This window comes from Nicotiana tabacum, chromosome 20 (assembly GCF_000715075.1).
Source record: "Nicotiana tabacum cultivar K326 chromosome 20, ASM71507v2, whole genome shotgun sequence".
Lineage (NCBI taxonomy): Eukaryota > Viridiplantae > Streptophyta > Magnoliopsida > Solanales > Solanaceae > Nicotiana > Nicotiana tabacum.
The window spans coordinates 83,823,313-83,843,338 of record NC_134099.1 but is presented as its reverse complement, the minus strand read 5'-3'; the positions used below and the strand labels follow the sequence as shown (position 1 = coordinate 83,843,338).

General features: G+C 36.8%; 2 protein-coding genes across 4 annotated transcripts; one reads left to right on the top strand and one right to left on the bottom strand.

Annotated features, from left to right (window-relative positions):
- The first annotated feature begins 948 nt into the window (after positions 1–948).
- Positions 949–8,966, top strand: LOC107832346 (type I inositol polyphosphate 5-phosphatase 12-like). 2 transcript variants are annotated; one of them, XM_075241269.1, is made up of 12 exons: positions 949–1,535; positions 2,543–2,897; positions 3,224–3,476; positions 3,613–4,426; positions 5,583–5,707; positions 5,957–6,041; positions 6,297–6,462; positions 6,565–6,605; positions 6,683–6,950; positions 7,159–7,282; positions 7,354–7,714; positions 8,119–8,966. In XM_075241269.1, the coding sequence occupies exons 1-12, from the start codon at positions 1,092–1,094 to the stop codon at positions 8,596–8,598; spliced, it is 3,516 nt and encodes a 1,171-aa protein (XP_075097370.1). In that variant the 5' UTR covers positions 949–1,091; the 3' UTR covers positions 8,599–8,966. The 2 variants fall into 2 exon arrangements, with proteins under 2 accessions (XP_075097370.1, XP_075097369.1); XM_075241268.1 differs by having other exon boundaries at positions 6,297–6,605.
- Positions 8,967–12,120: 3,154 nt separating this feature from the next.
- Positions 12,121–19,453, bottom strand: LOC107832347 (ankyrin repeat-containing protein At5g02620-like). Of its 2 annotated transcripts, none has more exons than XM_075240563.1 (3): positions 18,054–19,453; positions 14,819–15,228; positions 12,121–13,518 (listed from the first exon to the last, which is right to left on the bottom strand). In XM_075240563.1, exons 1-3 carry the CDS (start codon positions 18,505–18,507, stop codon positions 12,658–12,660), a joined length of 1,725 nt encoding a protein of 574 aa, XP_075096664.1. In that variant the 5' UTR covers positions 18,508–19,453; the 3' UTR covers positions 12,121–12,657. The 2 variants fall into 2 exon arrangements, with proteins under 2 accessions (XP_075096664.1, XP_075096665.1); XM_075240564.1 differs by having other exon boundaries at positions 14,825–15,228.
- Positions 19,454–20,026: the final 573 nt, after the last annotated feature.

Here is a 20,026-nt window from a genome sequence, read left to right as displayed (position 1 = left end):
TGTTGGAGATGTTTATTGATATTCATTTCATTAAGTTGAAGTGTTCAAATAGAAAAGTTCTAAGTTGGTTTACCAGGTTGACAAATGAGTATAAGTTTAAGTGGCTAGAGGCCATTTTGCCTAATCTTTTCTAACGAAATAATAAGCTAAACACAAATTGTCGGGATCGAAATAACATGGTGCATACGGAAGCTAACAATGGAAAACTTGATATGTCTCGTAAAGACTACATTGTAGAGTTTATTGTCTTTTGTTGTGAGAAGAAAACGTCAATTTATAGAAGTAAAAAACTTTTCCCCAAGAAATGAATAAGACATATAAAGGAGATTTATTCTTTTTAGGAGTCTTATTCCCCTCCTTCCAGAAATATAATCCTAATAGGTTAGAAATTCAGTACAAACCCTAACACAAATGACATATAAAAACATTGAAAAACCTAATGGAGTATTGTTATTTACCGATTACGAAATAGAGCTTTTGTGTAGTTATTATTTATTCCAAATCTTTAATATTTTTTGGAGCTTAAGTGATACACGACCAGTGTAAGAAATATTTTATATTATCAAGTCAGTTAAAAGACATCTACAAATAAGCCTTTTAAAATGTGAAATTTATAATTCTGAAAATAAAATAATTAAACTTTCTTTTTGTATGAAATTGATACATACCAATTTTACCATTTGCTATTAAATAAAATTAGCTGTTGTGCAAGTGAAGATCTCATTATCCTCAATTCTCCCGAACTCTGTTCCTCTTCCCATGCATGTCCGCTCCCTCTGCTTCACTCTGATCTATTCTTCAAACATACCCCAATTTTGATTCCATTTTTTTGACTCATTCTTCTCTGCATGCTTTCCTTCTTCCTTAATTTCACCACTGATTATTTCTCTCCCTTTTCCTACGTACAAAATGGAGCTTTTTCCAGTTTCCTCTGTCTTTCTAAAAAAAACAAAAGAAATCTTCTGAAATAGAAAAGTCTGTGGAGTTGATGAATTCAAATCTTTTTGCATGTTTTTGAAATTAAAATATTTTCATTAGACAAATGACTCTGACTTGGAATTAAATTTAGTACTCCAACTAGATTTGATTACATGGACGAAAGCAAAGACGATGACGCACGTGCATGGGATCAGAATCCGAGTAGCACACAACCTGTTCGACAAAATCAATCCAAAAGCCACCAGCTGAGAACATATACAGGGACGCACCCCAAGTGTGGGCCCCACCACCACCAGCTCCGCAATAATTGGAGCCTCGATGATGGCATCACTAATCACAATCATAATTATGGTTTGCCGCAAGAGGATTATTTATCAAATGATATTAAGGGCTCCTCCGATTTGATTAATCAAAAGATTGAAGGTATTGGGCTGGCGGCGGATGGTTCAGATGATAAGAATCATGAATTGCCATTGCCGGAGTTTGAAGGAACTGGTGGTGGACTTGGAATCTTTAAAGTCCCAGTTCGTGCCCCTCTTCATCCTGCACGTCCTTCTTGCCTTGAGCTCAGGCCACACCCCCTCAAAGAAACCCAGGTAAACAAAATTCGTACTCCCTCTGTCCCGTTTTCTGTGACGGTATTTGACTGAATATAGAGTTTAATTATGAAAGAAAGACTTTTGAAACTTGTGGTATAAAACAAGAGTAATAGACATTTGTATAGCTCAATATATCATTGAGGATAGAATAGAAAGTTTATAAGTTAAACCGTCTCTAAATATAAAATGTGTCATTCTTTTGACCGGATAAAGATTAAAGTGTGTCATCATGCTCAATATTTTTATGGAGAAAATCCAGTGGAAGATGTTTTACCTTGGGGAATTATTTGGTTGTTCATTAACCTATCTCACATATAGTACATCTATTAGACAATGGCGGAGTCAGAAATTTATGTAAGGGATTTAAAAAAAATTAGAACGTCAGACCTGAGATTTGAACCTGTGCCTAAAGCAATTTTTGGACCCCTTTGCCACTTCATTCTAACCACAAAAAAAATCATTTTTACCCTATTTGCTTCGTTGGATTTTTTCAACGAAGGGGATTCAGCTGTACCCCTTTCCTTGACCTAGTTCCCCTTGGGTATTAGACGGAGGGCAGGGTATGATGATGGTGCTCTGTTATTATTTTTGAGCATTAAGGTTAACAACTAAGATACACATGTTGGTTAAAACAAGTGATATGGGATAAGAGTTTGAAATATCTGTAAAGGAAAATAACACCCACTCATAAGTGACGAAATAATTGTGTCTTTTGGTGAAAATATTTTCTTTAGAGAAAACAGTTTACAAATACTAGAAACTGAATTATTCAAGAAACATGATACCAAACACATCCAGTGTACTGTGTTTATTGGTAGAAACAAATGTACATGTTGGAAACACAGTTTTGAATGTGCATTGTCCCAAATAAAAAAAGATGAAGTCAGGAATCAGCTAAAAAATATTTTAAATGGATGGGTATTTTTAGAAGAGTAATGCATGCACTTCTGTACAGGTTGGGAAATTTTTCCTTTTCTCTTTTCAAAATTTTAATAACAATACAGGTTGGGAAATTTTTGAGGACCATTGCCTGTACAGAGACACAACTATGGGCAGGGCAAGAATCTGGGGTAAGAGTGTGGAATTTTTCAGATCAGTATGAGCCTGGAATGGGAGCTGGAGGTCGTGCAAGGAGAGGGGATGAGGATGCAGCACCATTTTATGAGTCGGCTGATATGTCACCCGCATTATGTTTGATGGTTGATTCTGGGAATGAGTTGATCTGGAGTGGGCATAAGGATGGCAAGATTAGGTCTTGGAGAATGGACCAGCCTAGTTCTGATGATTCCCCTTTCAAGGAAGGCCTCTCCTGGCAGGCTCATCGTGGTCCCGTTCTTTCAATGGTGATATCTTCTTATGGTAATGTCTAGTTTTTCCTTGTTCACGTTTTCAATTCATATATTAAACTAACCTATGATCCTAGTCAATGTTTATCAATTTGATCACCCTATTTAACTTCTATTGTTATCATTCTCAAAAAAAAAAAAAAAATTATATTGTTATCTTGTCTTACTGGTCTACTTCACCGACCTTATCTTAGCTTTAATTTTGCTGAAATAATCTTTTGCTTCTGATAGTGTTCCAAGATCAATATATCATAACTACTCACTTCTTGGAGAACAATATATCATGATTGCTCACTTCTTGGAGAACAATATATCATGATTGCTCACTTCTTGGTCCAGGTGATATATGGTCTGGGTTTGAAGGTGGTATCATCGAGATTTGGCCACGTGAAGCAGTAAACAAATCTCTCTCTCTATCACCAGAAGAAACACACATGGCTGCTTTACTCGTGGAAAGGTCATTCGTTAACCTTAGAAGCCAAGTTACAGTTAATGGTGTATGTAATATCTCATCTTCTGATGTAAAGTGTTTGCTCTCTGATCATGTAAGAGGAAAAATCTGGGCAGCTGGATCTCTATCCTTCTCGTTATGGTATGTTCCTCTACATTCTTCCAGATGAACATGATGTATGTATTTGTTTAATGTTAATTCATAAGGGAAGAGGTAAAACTTTCTTTATTGATTAATTGTTTAGCCACTAATTACCCTGATAGTTGGACAACTGCAGGGATGCACGGACTAGGGAACTCCTGAAAGTGTATAATATAGACGGTCAGATTGAGAATGGGGTTGATATGTCATCGATGCCAGACCAAGCAGTGGAAGATGAGAGGAATGTCAAGCTTGTCTCCAAATCTAAAAAAGAAAAGTCACAAGGAAGTAACTTTTTTCAGCGTTCACGCAATGCTATAATGGGAGCTGCAGGTGCTGTACGTCGAGTTGCAACAAAGGGGGCAGGGGCATTTGCAGAAGATAATAGGAAAATAGAGGCCCTTGTGCTTGCATCCGATGGGATGATTTGGAGTGGATGTTCAAATGGCTTACTTGTGCAGTGGGATGGAAATGGCAATCGTTTGCAAGATTTCCATCATCATCCTTGCGCTGTTCTTTGCTTATGTGCTCATGGTTCTTTAATATGGGTTGGCTATGTAAGTGGTATGGTACAGGTCCTGGACCTTGAAGGGAACTTGCTAGCTGGTTGGGTTGCTCACAGCGGGCCTGTAATAAAAATGGCAGTCGGGGATGACTATGTTTTTAGCTTAGCTAATCATGGAGGTATACGTGGATGGGCCCTCGCCACTCCAGGACCTATTGATAACATATTACTATCAGAAAGAGCTGAGAAAAAATATTTATACACCAGACACGATAATTTTAGGATTTTGGTAGGTACGTGGAACGTTGGTGAAGGAAAAGCGTCACAGGAAGCACTGGCAACTTGGCTGGGTTCTGCAATTTTGGATGTTGGGATTGTAGTAATTGGTTTGCAAGAAGTAGAAATGGGAGCAGGGTTTCTTGCAATGTCTGCTGCAAAAGAAACTGTAAGCTATCAAAGCACACCCTTTACATCTTGTAAAGAAAATGGACCTTGCGCCTAACTCAACCTCAAAAGCTAGGTCATAAGGTGAGGATTGTCCAAGATAATATAAGAAAACAATAATTCATTCCCTCACCCAATGTAGGACATTCTAGCCCCTGCATGCCCAGGGTTAGACATTTGGAGTGTGGAAAATATAACATGGGAGTCCAACATTGGGTAACTAGAGAGTTGAGATGAGGCAAGTTCTAATATCATGCAAAGAATGTACTTTGGCCTAACTCAACCTAAAACTAGCTCATGAGGTGAGGGGTTATCCAAATCCATATAGGGAAACAACATCTCATTCCCTCCACCAATGTCCCAAAAACTAATTAAAAGGGAAAAGGAGACAAAGGCCAAAGCATTGACTGAAGAGAGGGCAAAGAGATTCGCCTTTGACTTCTTCTCCGCTTACTGACAGAGACGTGCTAACACATCTTATAGGGATCCTAGCTGATCTAATTGAAACACCACCTGCAACTGGTAATTTTGGCATTCAGTAGAAAACAATAAGTAATTAAAATACTTGAGCTATCTATTATTCAGGCCCAAAAAGTCAAGAATCCATTAGCTAAAAGATTTGACAATATACAATGTCTATTCTGTCACTAACTGGTTATCAAATACCTGAGCATGATTAAGAGATTTGCGGACATGGTCTACCATTGTATGTATCCTGTAGGTAGAATCTTAGATCCACTAAAGGAACTTTTGCATTTCAAGAAGCAATTATTGAGCACAGAAAAGTTGTATACCCATTGGCTTTTCTTCTTTTTTTAATTGTTTCTATTACATAGGGGGATCAGGGAAGGGCAGGAAGCGCGGGGTAGTGGGAGTCAGACCCACACCTATTGTGTGGGAGACTCCCACTTACCACTAGGCTATAAACCTTGGTGATGTACTGGATGGCTTTAAATGCTCAATTTAGTTAGCAAGACTTGATCTCTTTAGCAGATCTCTTTCAATAGTTCCAAGTCTATCATTAATTCAATTTTGTATTTGATATTATTGATAATTGAGGATACTCATATTGGCAACCATGTGGATAGTGAAGCCTTATACTTTCCTGATCTTTTCTAATGTGCATAGCATTATCCTGATCGCAATGTCAACTGTAGGTAGGACTAGAAGGAACTTCTAGTGGGCAATGGTGGCAGGATGCAATAGGAAAAACTTTGGACGAAGGATCAACTTTCGAAAGGGTAGGATCAAGGCAACTAGCTGGCTTGCTTATTGCTATCTGGTAAGAACTTATGACGGTTAATTTAATAAGCTATTCTCCATTCTTCAAGCTGAAATGAAAGCCGTGCCTCAAAAACCCCATTCTTCGCAAAACTTCGTATTTTGGACTGAATTGGCTGAAGTATTTCTTCCATTGGCTCCTGCCTATTCATACTACTAAAATATTATGTTTATTAACACCCTTTAACTTACCGCAACTATTTTGGGATTGAAGTGCAATTGATTTATTGATTGTTAATCTTTAACTTAGGGTGAGAAAAACTCTTAGAGCACATGTCGGGGACCTTGACGTTGCGGCAGTTGCATGTGGTTTAGGACGTGCATTTGGTAATAAGGTAAGTATCTCTTCATGTTAAGAGGTATAGCAAATCATTGATCTTGTCCAGATTACAATTCATCAAACTATTTAAGTAGTAAAATTGGACAAAATTCTAGGTAGTCATTCAAGGTGAGGTAATGAAGATGATTGAGACACTACTTAAAAAAATTAAGGGCTTCGTCTTCTAGTCTAAGTTATTGTCTTTTTCTCCTTGAAAAGGGAAATGAATTGGCTGGCACAATGTTTTTATGGTTATACAATTATAATGCAGGGTGGAGTTGGTCTGCGGTTAAGAGTACTTGATCGGATTATGTGCTTTGTGAACTGTCACTTCGCAGCACATTTAGAAGCAGTCAACCGCCGCAATGCTGATTTTGACCATATATATAGAACAATGGCTTTCACTCGATCTTCTAACCTTCTGGACAATGCTGCTGGTATGCTGCGATACCTGTTTTTGACTTGCTCTCTTGTCTTCTCCACATATTTACTGTGGCTGCTTTACTCTTCTGGTCTGCCATGGATCCTCTCTCTTGCAGCTGGTGTTTCATCTGCTGCTCAAATGCTTCGTGGTACAGATGTATGATGCAGTATTTGTGTTCATCAGTTTCATACTATCTTTACAATTGAACTAACGCTTAACATCCTCTATAAAAGGCTGCAGCAATTAGTCCTGATGAGGAAAAGCCTGACCTTGCTGAAGCTGATATGGTGATTTTCTGTGGTGATCTTAATTATCGTCTTTTTGGAATATCTTATGACGAAGCAAGGGACTTTGTCTCGCAAAGATGCTTTGAATGGCTTAGAGAGAAAGATCAATTAAGAGCAGAAATGAAAGCTGGCAAAGTCTTCCAAGGGATGCGTGAAGCAATCATCAAATTTCCTCCAACTTACAAATTTGAAAAGGGGAAACCAGGATTAGGAGGTGAGATATATTTGTAATGATTAACATGTGACTCAACATCTTACTTTCTTACACTTTGTTAAGTACTAGTTAAACTGTTTTTTTTTTTTTGGTGTGTTCTAATGACAAAGATATGTCCAAGAACCAGTTCGGGATTGCCTTTGGATTGTATTTCTTATTGCAAGAAATGTCAAAAAGGACTGAAAGATGTTTTCTCTTTCCACCTTAGGATATGATTCTGGGGAGAAGAAACGAATTCCAGCTTGGTGTGACCGAGTGCTGTATCGAGATAGCCGGGTAGCTCCTTCTATGGAGTGCAGTTTAGGGTGCCCTGTAGTTGCCTCCATTTTACAGTAGGTTTTCTCAAGGCGCTCAGTAGGCTCTTTCTTGCTTCATGTAGAGACTAATTTCTCTTATGTGATAGGTATGATGCTTGCATGGAAGTGACCGAAAGTGATCATAAGCCCGTAAGATGCAAATTTAACATTGAAGTTGCCCATCTTGATAGATCAGTAAGGAGACAAGAGTTTGGGAAGATTTTCCGGTATAATGATAAAATCAGGTCTTTATTGGCAGAACTGCGTTATTTACCTGAAGTAGCTGTCAGCACCAGCCAGATATTTCTTCAGAATCAAGAAGCATTCAGCTTAATAATTACCAACAGAAGCAGACAAGATAATGCTTTCTTCCAAATCACTTGCCAAGGTCAATTAGCTATCAACGAGGACAAGCAAAAATCAGAGAATCGTCCCAAAGGCTCTTTTGGCTTTCCCCGTTGGCTTGAGGTGATTTCCAAGGCCATGGCTTATTGAACAATCACTCTTCTCGAGTCCCAAGAAAAATATTTTTTGGTGAATTTACTTATCCATACGAAACTTCACCGGTTATGAAAAGAGCCTAAACATAGATTCAAGCTTCAAGGATTGTTTGTCCCTTATTTTTTTCAATTCCTGGCTTCTTACATCATAATTATGGAGTGTCATCACAAAATGGATAAAGGCGAAACTCCCTCTACATAATACATTTTGTAACATGTTGTAAACGACAGAAAAAGCATACTTAATCCAGGAACCTGAGCTCATATACTTTACTTTCTATACTAAAATAGAAAATTAGCATTTTATACTACTCTGGACTGAAAGTAGACCTCTTCTGCAAGCAATGCCGCTTATAAGTTTGTCTGATTCAGGTCACACCTGCGGCTGGCATGATCAAATCTGATCAAGATGTTGAGATCTTGGTACGTCAAGAAGATTTTTATAATACAGAAGATACTGCAGATGGTATTCCACCAAGAAAATGGTCTGAGGACACGAGAGAAAAGGAGGTGATTTTGATGATCAATGTGAAAGCCAGTCGCTCAACTGAGGTGAGAACACATCAAGTACACCTCCGCTGCAGTTTCTCAGCTAATGCAGTATGCATGATTTCAAGAAGCAGTTCCAGAGGAAATGAAGGGAGCTCCCACCAAAGGTCAAACAGTTCCAGAAGAAATGAAGGGAGCTCTCACCACAGGTCAAACAGCTCGAAAAGAAATGAAGGGAGCTCGCACCACAAGTCAAACAGTTCCAGAAGAAATGAAGGGAGCTCCCATCACAGGTCTGCTCTTCAACATGTGGGGAGTGCGTCTGACATGATGAATGACCATCAAGGCTTTCATCGTACCTGATATCTGCATGAAAGCCTATAAACAAAAACAAAACAATTGTACCACAAGGGGGTTCCAAGCTATATTCTCTGATGTAAAAGGTTGGGGTCCCTTTGCTGACAATACGTGATAGATCTAGATGTATATACTCATAAGATGATTAGTGAGGAGCTTGGTATCCAGCTCAGAAATCTGGGCATAGAGTATTCATTCCCTCTTCCATTTTTGCAGTAGAACTAAGTTCCTAGATTTTTTATTGTTACTTTTATCGCAAAATTATATGATAAATTTTGCATTTTTGATCAGTCAAAAGCTGTTTATGGTTCACCAAAAGACTACTCGATTGTAGGATTCTTGCCAATTCTTTATTGTACAGTTCTTTTGTTGACTAAGCTGTTCTCAGTCGTGTTACATTCATGTTACATTCAGAGAATGGCTGCTCTGCAAGTCTCTTGTCCTGCATATGTGCTGATATGCATGGGAAGAAACATAAAAGATGCTGGATATATTGTGATTCTGGTACCTTATTGTAATTACCACCTCATGTCTAGAATCAAGATACTCTAGATGGGGAAGAAAGAAGGAAGTAAAAAATTGTTAAATGATGCAAATAAGGTAAATCATGAAAGAAAGCAAGAAACTTATCTTGATTTGAGTTCTTCTTCCATGCAGGGGCGGCCCTTCCATAAAGCAAGTAAAACAACTGCTTTAGGCCTCATATTTGTGGGGGCCCCATTTTTTGTTACACCTAATAGACTATGTATAAGTTTAAAAAGAGTTCTATAAAGTGAAAAAGCTTGATTTCTTTCTTTAACAAATATAGAGAAGAATGATTTACAAATGCTATAATTTCTACCAAGGAAATTACACTTGAAATGAATGTCGAGCCCGAATTTCGTAAGAAATGTGTTATATATAGGAAGTAATAATTTTATTATTATGTTGATAATGAAATCTCAAAATATTTTGAAGAGTCCTTTAGAGTTGATTACTTTTATACATAATAGACAAGTCTATTTTTTCACTTCAAAATAGATTCGAACAATTCGAAACATATGAAAATATTTTTGGTTTTCTATTTGGCAGTAAAAACTAAGATCACTAGATGTTGGACATTTGAAAAAATATTGCCTTAACCTTGAATATTCTTTAAAGTATAATTATCAATTCGATTTTGACAGTTTAGATTTATTTTCTGAATTAAAAGTATTAAGTAAAATAGTACAATTAGAAGATATCAGTTTAGTTGATACACTTAATCAAATAAAAAGATTTAATTCTTTTTCAAATGCCTAAATTGCTTATGAAATAATGTTAATAACTCATGTTACGTTGCTTCAGCAGAAAGAAGTATTCAAAATTAAAATTGATAAAATCTTACATAAGTACAACAATGTCATAAGAAAGGTTAAATGGATTAGCTATATTGTCAAAAGAGAAATACTTATTAGGAGTTATTGATTATAAGAAAATTATTAATTACTTTGTATCTAAGCAAAGCTAAAAAATAGACTTCAAATAAATAATAAAAAAAATTAAAAAGTTAAGGCCCATCATAAAGTTTGGCTTTAGGGTAAAAATTGCACGGGGCGCCCTATTTGGTCGTCCCCATTTAACATATACCTATTTTTTTTAAAACTTTTAACTTGTACCTAATTTTTAAATAACTTCAGCCCCCTTTCTCCTCCTCATTCTCCTCCTTCGTTTTCTTCTTCTTTCTTCTTCTGCTGTTGGTGCAGATTATTTTTTAGGTAAAATTTCTTTTAAACTGTTGGTGCATAGAAGTTAAAACTTTCTTTTGTACCTTTATATGACTAAAAAAGAAATTATTTTCCATAGTTCCTTTTGTGAGCGGAAACTATCAAGATACCATTGTTAAGTGACGACGTCTTTGCATTTTAATCGTATTACGGAGCTCATTATTTGTTCTCGCAATCAGGGATGATTAATTTGCATTTATTTACTTCTTTTTTAGGGGTTGTTTTGATAAATATTATTAAGGTGAAAGTTGTTTCTTGTAAAGCTAAATTGAGTATGTTAGCACATAAAAATTCTTGAGCCAGTGCTGAGATTTTACCCCAAAGATTTTAACAAACTAGCAAATTGTTTGATGGATGGATCCCCATCTTATTTGAGCAGATCCTATTCTAAAGCTAGCTTCCAAATAACTTCAGCTCTAGGACAGTTACAAAACAAAAACTTGAGCTCTAGAACTAAAGTTCGTCAGTTACAAAAACAAAAACTCTGAAGTTCGCCAGTTACAAACAAAAACTTTCGACAGTTACAAAACAAAAACTTCAGCTCTAGAGCTGAAATTCGACAGTTACAAAAAAAAAAACTTTAGCTTCAGGCCCGGCTACTAGAATGCTGAAGTTTTGCGTGATTGTCTTTGCTACTTCAGCCTCGTATGCTGAAGTTATGCGAAAAAGCGGGTACGCTTGCAATTTTTTTTGCAAAGCGGCCACAAGTTAAAACGTGGCACAAAAAGCGAGTATAGATACAAATGCCCAGCTTTAGGCCACAAAATTCCTAGTTGACTAGTTGACTCATGGTTCGGGACCATGCCTAGTTGACTCATCCGAAAACTGAATACACTACCTCAACCAAACTGTGCAGTCTCATCAGCTCAAAATCATGTCAAAGGGGAGAACGTAACAGGTGGACCAACTTTGAAGGACGGAGACCTGGTTCTTGGTGTTGTCAAAATTTGGCATCATTCGGTGACACTTCCATTCATGTGACTGATTTGTCTGGAAAGCAATCCATGGTTCGTATCACTGATGGTATGAAGGTTTCTAGCTGATAGGCATGTATCTTCTCCAGAGCTGTGCTTGTAGCCAAAATGTTGTTTACTGGATGCGAAGTGGCATGAATGTATCCTTCATATTAGCACTACAAAGGATGAGGCTGAGGTTATTCGTGGCGACTCTAGGGTCATTGGGAAAAGTCTAGTCGCTGAAACTTATTCGTGGCAATAGGTGGAAACAAGGCTACGAACACCTAGCTTTGGTGGTCAGCGCTCTCAGGTCTTATGCTCACTGTGTAAAAAAAAAAAATTGACAATAGAAGTGACATTTAAATTGTACATGAAATTTCACTTCTTTAAGCATACATTCCTGTACTTCTTCATATATATACACACACATGCGCCAGCGTGCGCGCGCACACACACTAGGAAAGGTTGCTGGCACAAAGATACTAGAGAGAGAGAATGGCCTACGCCTCAATCTTGCTAAATGCACAAACTAGAAACTATTAGCCAACGGAAAATAACCGGCAAAATTAGGATAAATTGGGTTCCCAATGTTCAGCCTAAATACTGTTACATGATTCTTGGAGTCGGAGAACTTGCTCAAACTAGAGATTCTGCTCCTTTAAAACCTACTAATTATCAATCCTGAACTGAGATTTTCCTTTCCTTAAGACACAATGTTGTGCTCTTATTATATTACAAGCTCAACTTTCACAGAACTAGCTCATTCTCAGGGCATGTTGGCAGAATTCTAACAAATTATGGCAGCTGGAAAAGATGGACCTTCATGATGAGGCAAAAAAAACTATCATAAAATATACAATGACACCATTTTGTTTGATGAACTAAGAAGTTGATCACGTATATAGGCATAAAAGTAAATAGCAGCCATCCCCACATTCTTGTCACGGAGTGCCAATCTGGTGTGCTAGTATTGGAGCCATATAGTTAGTCAACTTCAAGAGAGCATGCTTCTCGAAACTGTCCGCATTTTTATGAGGCGAAAACTGAAAGATCTGCTAAGGCTTCATTTTGAACTTGTAAGGAATATGCAACCCCAGTTTGCAACAATTCAGTGGTTGCAGGAACCCACATTAGAGAATTTTGCGGGGACAGATATAATAGAAATATTATTGAGAATCTATTGAAACTCTCTGCTCATTTGTTCCTAAGCAGCACAGATCCTTTTTGTACTTTCACCATTCTGAATCTGATGCCATGGCAGAAGTTCTTGGACCTCATGTTTGAGAACTGCATATATTTGCTTATAGTTTTAATTACAAAGCTGTGTTTTATGCCATACGCAGAAAGCTACCTGATTGTTCTTCCTAGACTGCATACATCCTCTTGTAGTTCTCACTGCAAAGCTCTGTATCTGATGCCACAGACAATGGGAAAGAACGTGAATGAGTCTCATCTCTTCTAATGCTCCTCAGCCTCGATTCTTCTAGCCTATGTTGAACCACACAATAGCACATGGAGCCAATTGTAGTGAGCATTATTATGCTACCAATCACAGTTGCATAGACAGCAAGCCATCTTTCCTTAGATCCAACTACCACGTAACTAAGAGAGATAAAGGCGATCGAGATGAAGAGGCAAGCTGCCCACATGAGCTTGTTTATCCAAAACATGAGTCGCTTCTTTGCTTTCTGTTCAATCACGACCACGGATGTCTGGACCACGACAACAGCAACTGAAATAAACAAGGCCATACTGTCGAACAAGAAGAAGATTATGAAAGCTGCTTTTCTGCCTACGTTTGCTTCGCCAAGAGAAAATCCATCTGTTTTCTCTTCAACATATTGGCCAGGTACAGTGAAGATGGCAGCAAAAGCAACAGTAGCAATAAGGACAGCGACAACTGTTGCATTGTTGATGGCATTATTAAGACCACTAATGTGGAGCTTCTTCACCTTCAATGCAATTTTTCGTACTCTGAAGCCAGTCTGCCGACTCTGTTGGAGCTGGGAGTGCACATCATGTTTTATGTCACTGACAGTCTGCTTGAGTTGCTTTGCAGCAGGGGGGGGCTTCCCGTGATCTTTGGAATGGGTAGCTCCGGCCTCTATCAAAATAGAAACAAGCTCTGGAGTTCCAAACTTTTCTGCAATATCAAGAACCGTTTCTCCAGCCTTATTAATTGCACTGAGATCGATGCCCTCAATTGATATAAGACATTGCACCATCTGCAATTACACATAGCAGAATTTTATTAGGACATCGGTTTTCCTAGATTGAACATGCAAAAGACATTGTACCATCTGCAATTACACATAGCATAGTTTCATACAGACAACTAAAAAGGGCACGCGAAGTAGGACTTTGGTTTTCCTAGATTAAAAAAAAATTATAGCCAAAGAATCTATCTCAAAAACTTTCTATCACTTAAACTGGCCGGAACATCAAATGCACAATTTCGAGCTAGAGACTGCACAGTAGCTTGATTCTTGATGTCCCTATAAATGAACATTTTAAATATAACAGCAGAACAAGCCTGCACTTGGAAACGTACTTGGGAGTTATATCGCCAAGGTATCATATATGTAAACACAATAATTTAGCAGTGACCATATGTAAAAGACCTAATCCCAGAAAAAATGGATTCGGAAGAAACAAGCAAGATAACATTTTGCTTGTTCGTCCTTGTGGTTTCTTTTTTTCTTGTGGTTGAATTAAGTAAGCTATCTTGCTTTCAGGAGGCATCGAAATCTGTTAGCTGTTTATGTCAGCTCTTACAGACTTTAGGTTTAGTGATAAAGAAAATACAGGATTTTCTGGAAGGAAAAGCGCATTTTGGTGACAAATAAGCTACTTTTCTCTTAAATATATAGGATCCATTTATCAGTTTTAGTTGGAATTTTTTAAAAACGTTCCAACATTTCAAAAGATTTTCCAGACTAGTAAATAAGATTAAAATAATGGGATAATTATTAAATATTTCTCCAACTTCTACATTAAGTCATCAATGAAGTACCCCTTATTGGTTGCTCTTATGTCAAACACAGCCATCTAAGATAAGCTACTTCTGAATGAGGAACGTATCACGTACACACAAAGAATGCAGCTTATGTGGGTCAAAATTTTCATATTAAATTAAAGTAACAGACACTGACCAAGTGCGTGCAAATCATAGAATAAATTCAGATCACGTGTGTGAGGACATGATATATGACATTAAAAGATTAAGTGTTTCTAAAATCTAAATATTCCTTCTCTCCAGGAATATAACTGTCTAGCAAGGAAACTGGAACTTATCAGTAACTCATTTCGATAACCATTTTGTGGCACGAAAAGAACTCACTCTTCACCTGCCCATTATCCCTCAAGTTTGAAACTTTTTTTCTTGATTAACCAGATAAACAGTATTCGCTCAATCTACGAGCATTTCTTCAAGATAGAAAACACATACTACATTCGCCTCACACATAAAAAATCTCAACTTCGTGGAAGTTGCTTTACGAGAAAAGACAGGTTAAACAAGCAAACCTGTACCCTCCCCTTTCTTGTTGCAATATGAAGTACTCTGTTTCCTTTGTTATCTTCCAAGGCCAATACAGCAGGATTTGGTTTGATTAATTCAAGCACAATGTCACCATTTTGTCCCTTTGCAGCCATGTGTAGGGCAGTCTGGCCTTTTTTATCTGTTCTAAAACCAATATCAGGATCCTTGCTCAGAAGGGATCTAACTATCTCCAAGTGGCCCATTCTTGCTGCTGTATGGAGCACAGTCTTTCCATTGTTCCGAGCAATCTTAACCAGGTTTGAATCAATCTCCAGAAGCATATTTACTACATGAATATGTCCCTGTGCAGCTGCTGTGTGTAACGCCGTAGAATTGGATGAATCTGTAGTCATGACTAGGTTTGGAAATGAATGCAGCAGTTCCTCCAGTACATCTGCAATTTTACCCCCAAAGCTGTTTACAAGTGCAAGCAAGAAAGGAACCTATATTGAGAAACAAACTTGAAACAACAATAAAAGATCAAGATATGACCGCTAAAGTTTCTTTTTCCGGTCCCCACAAACATATAAGCTCTAATGTGATCAAGTTACACAGGCTAAGTGTTAGGATCGAGGTTCCAGGTGCTATGTGCAGTTTGATGAAACAAGCCCTAACGACAAAATTAAGACTACGAAGAGAAATGCACCAAAAAGAAACAATGATATATGTGGTTCGATCATCAGATACATGTCCCCAGATGGAAATTAGCAATCTACCATTTCAGATATGGTAGAAAAGAGAGTGAAATTAGAGAAACTACCTAATAATCTAGGAAGCAACAAGAAAGAGAATAATCTCTATAATGAATATCTCACAAATGGATTACTCACACAAGTATTTTCTCAGAACAAATCTCTCTAACTCGGAGGAGACTAAATTGTGGATAATATCAATTGGAAAAGAATGAGTTTCAATTAATATGAGTTCGTGACCTTTTCACCAAATTGGCCATTTCATTGCTTTAGGCCAAAGTGGAGGCAACTTTTTCCTTTTTTAGCAGATTGGTCATTTTATCTCTTTAAGCCACAGTTGAAGCCACATTTTTTTTTTTTTTTTGAATTGATAACTTTTGTATATATTAATAACATCAATACATAACATCAGTACAACCTAAATTTACAAGTAGGTGGTAAGTAGATGTGCTGGTGTGCAACCTAGCAAGATCCTAGTATGTCTACGATTGTCAATGTATCTTCTGTGTAAATCTGTTTACACCAAAAACAAAAAAGAAGAATACAATTGAGTTTGATCTTCTGTACTGGGTTGCTTCTATCTTCAAAACATCTAGCATTCCTTCCCCTCCAGACTGTCCACCAGATACAAGCTGGGACAGTCCTCCATCTATCTCTGTTAGTTGCTTCAGCACCAGCTTCTTCCCAACTATAAAGAACTTCATTAATCTTGCTTGGCATTGTCCATGAAATACCCCTAAGACTAATAAAGATTTTCCATAGTTGGTCTGTTATCTTGCAATGTAGAAATAAATGGCTAACAGTCTCAGCGTTACACATAGGAAACATCTTGAACACAGTGAAATTCCTCTTTTTATGAGATTATCCTGGGTTAATACAGCCTCCTTTGCTAGTAGCCAAGAGAAACATGCTACCTTATATGGAATCTTTGTTCTCCGTATATGCTTCCATCTTGAAGCCACTTTTCCTTTTCGCCAAAAAAACTTATCCCATTTCTTCAGGCCAAGTTAAGGCCACATTTTTCCTTATGACCAAATTTCCATTTTTCTCTTTTACCAAAATGCCATTCAGGCCATGTTTCTAACACTAGCCTAACCAATTGCCAAGAGGAATCTCTAAGCTGGTAACATTCATAAATAAGGTGACAAAAAATACAAATTAGCTATAGAATGCAAGGCAATTAGGGAGCCAAGCCAGACAATAAACTGCTAAATATCTGTTTGTCATAGGCTTTCATGCTTTAGTCAATCTACTCAACTATCTAGGGAAACTAGAACTAGGATGAAGGAAAGGATTTCCTCCAGTCCAGTTGATGAAAAAAAAGGAACTTAAGTAATTAGATATTCCTATCGACAAGAAAAGATAGGAGCTGGCACTTCTCCTATCTTTTCTCCAAGCTCCTATCTTTTCTCCGCATTTCTTAAATTCTAAATTTCAGAACTTCGTATTCTACATTACATATATCAGGCAAAAAAATATTAGTCAAGGTTGGCAGTTGGCACTGAGATGAGACGAAAAGGAGGCACATATTCCTTCAACATCTATCTGCTAAATGTGATAATGTGACAAACGTCTCCACTTTTCAGAACATGCTCTTTGGTAAATGCAAGGAAGTTAGATTTGGCTGAGGGCTTCACCACACTTGGTCTTGTCCATTAATTGTGGATCAAGAAGAATGCCACCCTTATATTGATACATTAAAGGCGGGTGATGTCATGTACAGGAGAAATAGTAGTTAGGAAATCAAGATTAGTCAGTTGTTAGTGAGATTAATTGAGAAATCAGTTAAACACCAGCCTATAAATAATTTGAGCCACAGCAGTGAAGGACGAAGAATGAAAATATGAAGAATTCCCCTTTCTCTCAAATATTTCCTATCCTAATTCTCTCCCTTCTCTTCTCTTGATCTCTTTCCTTCTCTCTTCTCTCCCTCATTCAATTCTTTCTCATTTAAGATGTGCTTAAATATTTCAATGGAGTTCATTCTAGTTCTTAGTACTAATTGTAATCTTTGAGTTGTACTACTGCTTGTAAACTTTCCAATTTAGTTTCTTTAATTCTTGAGTACATTACAGGTGATAACATAGGAGACTGCACTTGAAAATGATCAATAATTTCAGCAACTAGGCTTGTGGAAACTTGTGTATTCATAATTATCTATATTCTTACTCAATCCTACAGTGAAATGGTCAAACAAGAAGTTTAAGACAGAAATAATCTGTACTACAGCATATCAAATTAAAGGTCTGGAAACTCAGATCCAGGATAGAAGTTGCACACTCTATTTACAGATATTAGTAGTGATAAATTGCATGTGAAGTACCAATTAAGTACCAATTTCAAGTCCACAATATACCAAATAAAGCACAATTATCCTTGAAGTCCACATTTTTACTGGAAACTTTGACTCTTCAAAAGCAAATCTGAAAAGTTAATTCAGACTTCAACATTTTCTTATTCCTTTTTTTTGTTCTTTTTTCTTTTTAATTGGGGGGGGGGGGGGGGGGTTCTGTGTTAGAAGACTCACCAAGATGACCCTGCCTTGCTGCAACATGGAGAGTATCATAGCCATTATTTGCCACAATTGAAGCAATTTCAAGGTCTAAATGTTTCAAGAACTCTGCAACAACCAAACTGTGGCCATTCTCAGCAGCAACATACAAAGCAGTCTCACCCTCTTGGTTTTGCTTACATAGCAAATCTTTTATGCCTTTCTCATCAAACTTGTCAACAATTTCTTTCACTTTTCCTAAATTCCCTCCTCTAGCTGCAAGGTGGAGAATCGAATCCCCTCGTTTCCCCGGTGATTCCTTACCCCTTTTCCTCTCACCACCAAAACTCAATTGCCTCTCCATTGCTATCCTAAAGCTTTTCTGCTTTTCCATTATTCCTCTAAAGCTTTTCTGCTGCTCCGTCGCCCCATTTCGAAAACTCTGTTGCTTTTCCATTGTTGGACCCTGGAAACTAACCTGTTTCTCCATTACTTTAAAAAAAAAAAAACTCAATCCAAAATCTTAATAGATTTCTTGTATATCAGTTCTCCTTATAATAAAAATCCCAACTTTTTCCACTTTCAAGAACTACAAAGGTTGAAACTTTTCGTCATTATCACTTCAATTTGGGAAGGAATGTACTAAAATATTACATTTTCCACATTTCTGGCTAAAAATCTATAGTAGCATTGGTTCCATGGGAATCTCCTAAATCAGAAACTAAAAATCTGAAGCAATTTAAACAACCTTTTACGTAATGAGTCTTGAAGCTATCCAGAATAAGCAAATCACAGGTTAAAAAGTAACAATCTTTCAGTGGATTTACAGAACAGGAAAGCAAAGCAAGACCTCAAATTAAATAAATTGAGACAAAAGAACTGATCTTTCGACAAATATAGAGCTCAACTTCATTTTTTATAAAACCCCAGAAGCTGAAAATCAGAAAATCTTGTTTGGTGACAGATGAAATCTTGAAAAACCCCAAAAAAAATCAAGAACAGGAAACACCATCAACCTTATGGGATATACCATTTACATGTATAATAATACCAAAAGCAGTATATAAGCAACAAAAAAGTCACTGAATCCAATGGCTTTGCCCACTTCTTCTTTTTTGTCAGGCTCTACGTGAACACGGTTACTATTTGAAGATTTTATTATAAATATTTTAACTCAATGAATCCATTTGACTAAAAAATTTTAAAAAATAAAAATATTTTTAAATTTATGGTGTAAAATTAGTTATATATATAATCTTGTGTCGTTATAAATTATTGCATAAACGTAAATTATTTTCATATAAAAAAAGAAGTTAATATTATTTTTGGCATGAAGTAAATACGAAATAAATTCACATAAATTTAAACGAATGAAATATTAATTATTACTACTCTATCCAAAAAGAAATAACTTCTCCTTTTTACTCTTTCGTAGGACGTTATTTTAGAATGTAGAAGTTGGTTACTTAAAGAGGCAACTTGTTAGTCGCCATTGATATTAACATCAAACGTGCACTAAAAGACAGACAGAGATACATGTCTGTGTGTGTGTGTGTGTGTATATATATATATATATATATATATATATATATATATATATATATATATATATATATATATATATATATATATATATTGTTCACTCTTTTTCCTGCAAAACATAATTGGTGGGGTCTCCCTCCCACAGTGTGATTTAAGAGGGCAATCATAAGGCAGTTTAGTCACAAAAGATTCAGATATTAGCAAGAAAGAATAAAAAGAGAAAAATACAACAAGAAGCTAAGGGTGGTTAATATTTATCGTGAAAATGATAATAACAATCAAATTTGATTTTGTTGTTCTAAAAATACGTGATCTATTTTTATGCTAGTTGTAAGTCAAAAAATGCTAAAGTAAAAGACTAGAAAGCAAGATTATAGCTAGAAAACGATATAATACTCAAACCAAACGGCTGAAGATCGGGGCCTCGAGCTTGCTTATTCAGGGCTTCGAGGTCGAGTCTGATGTCC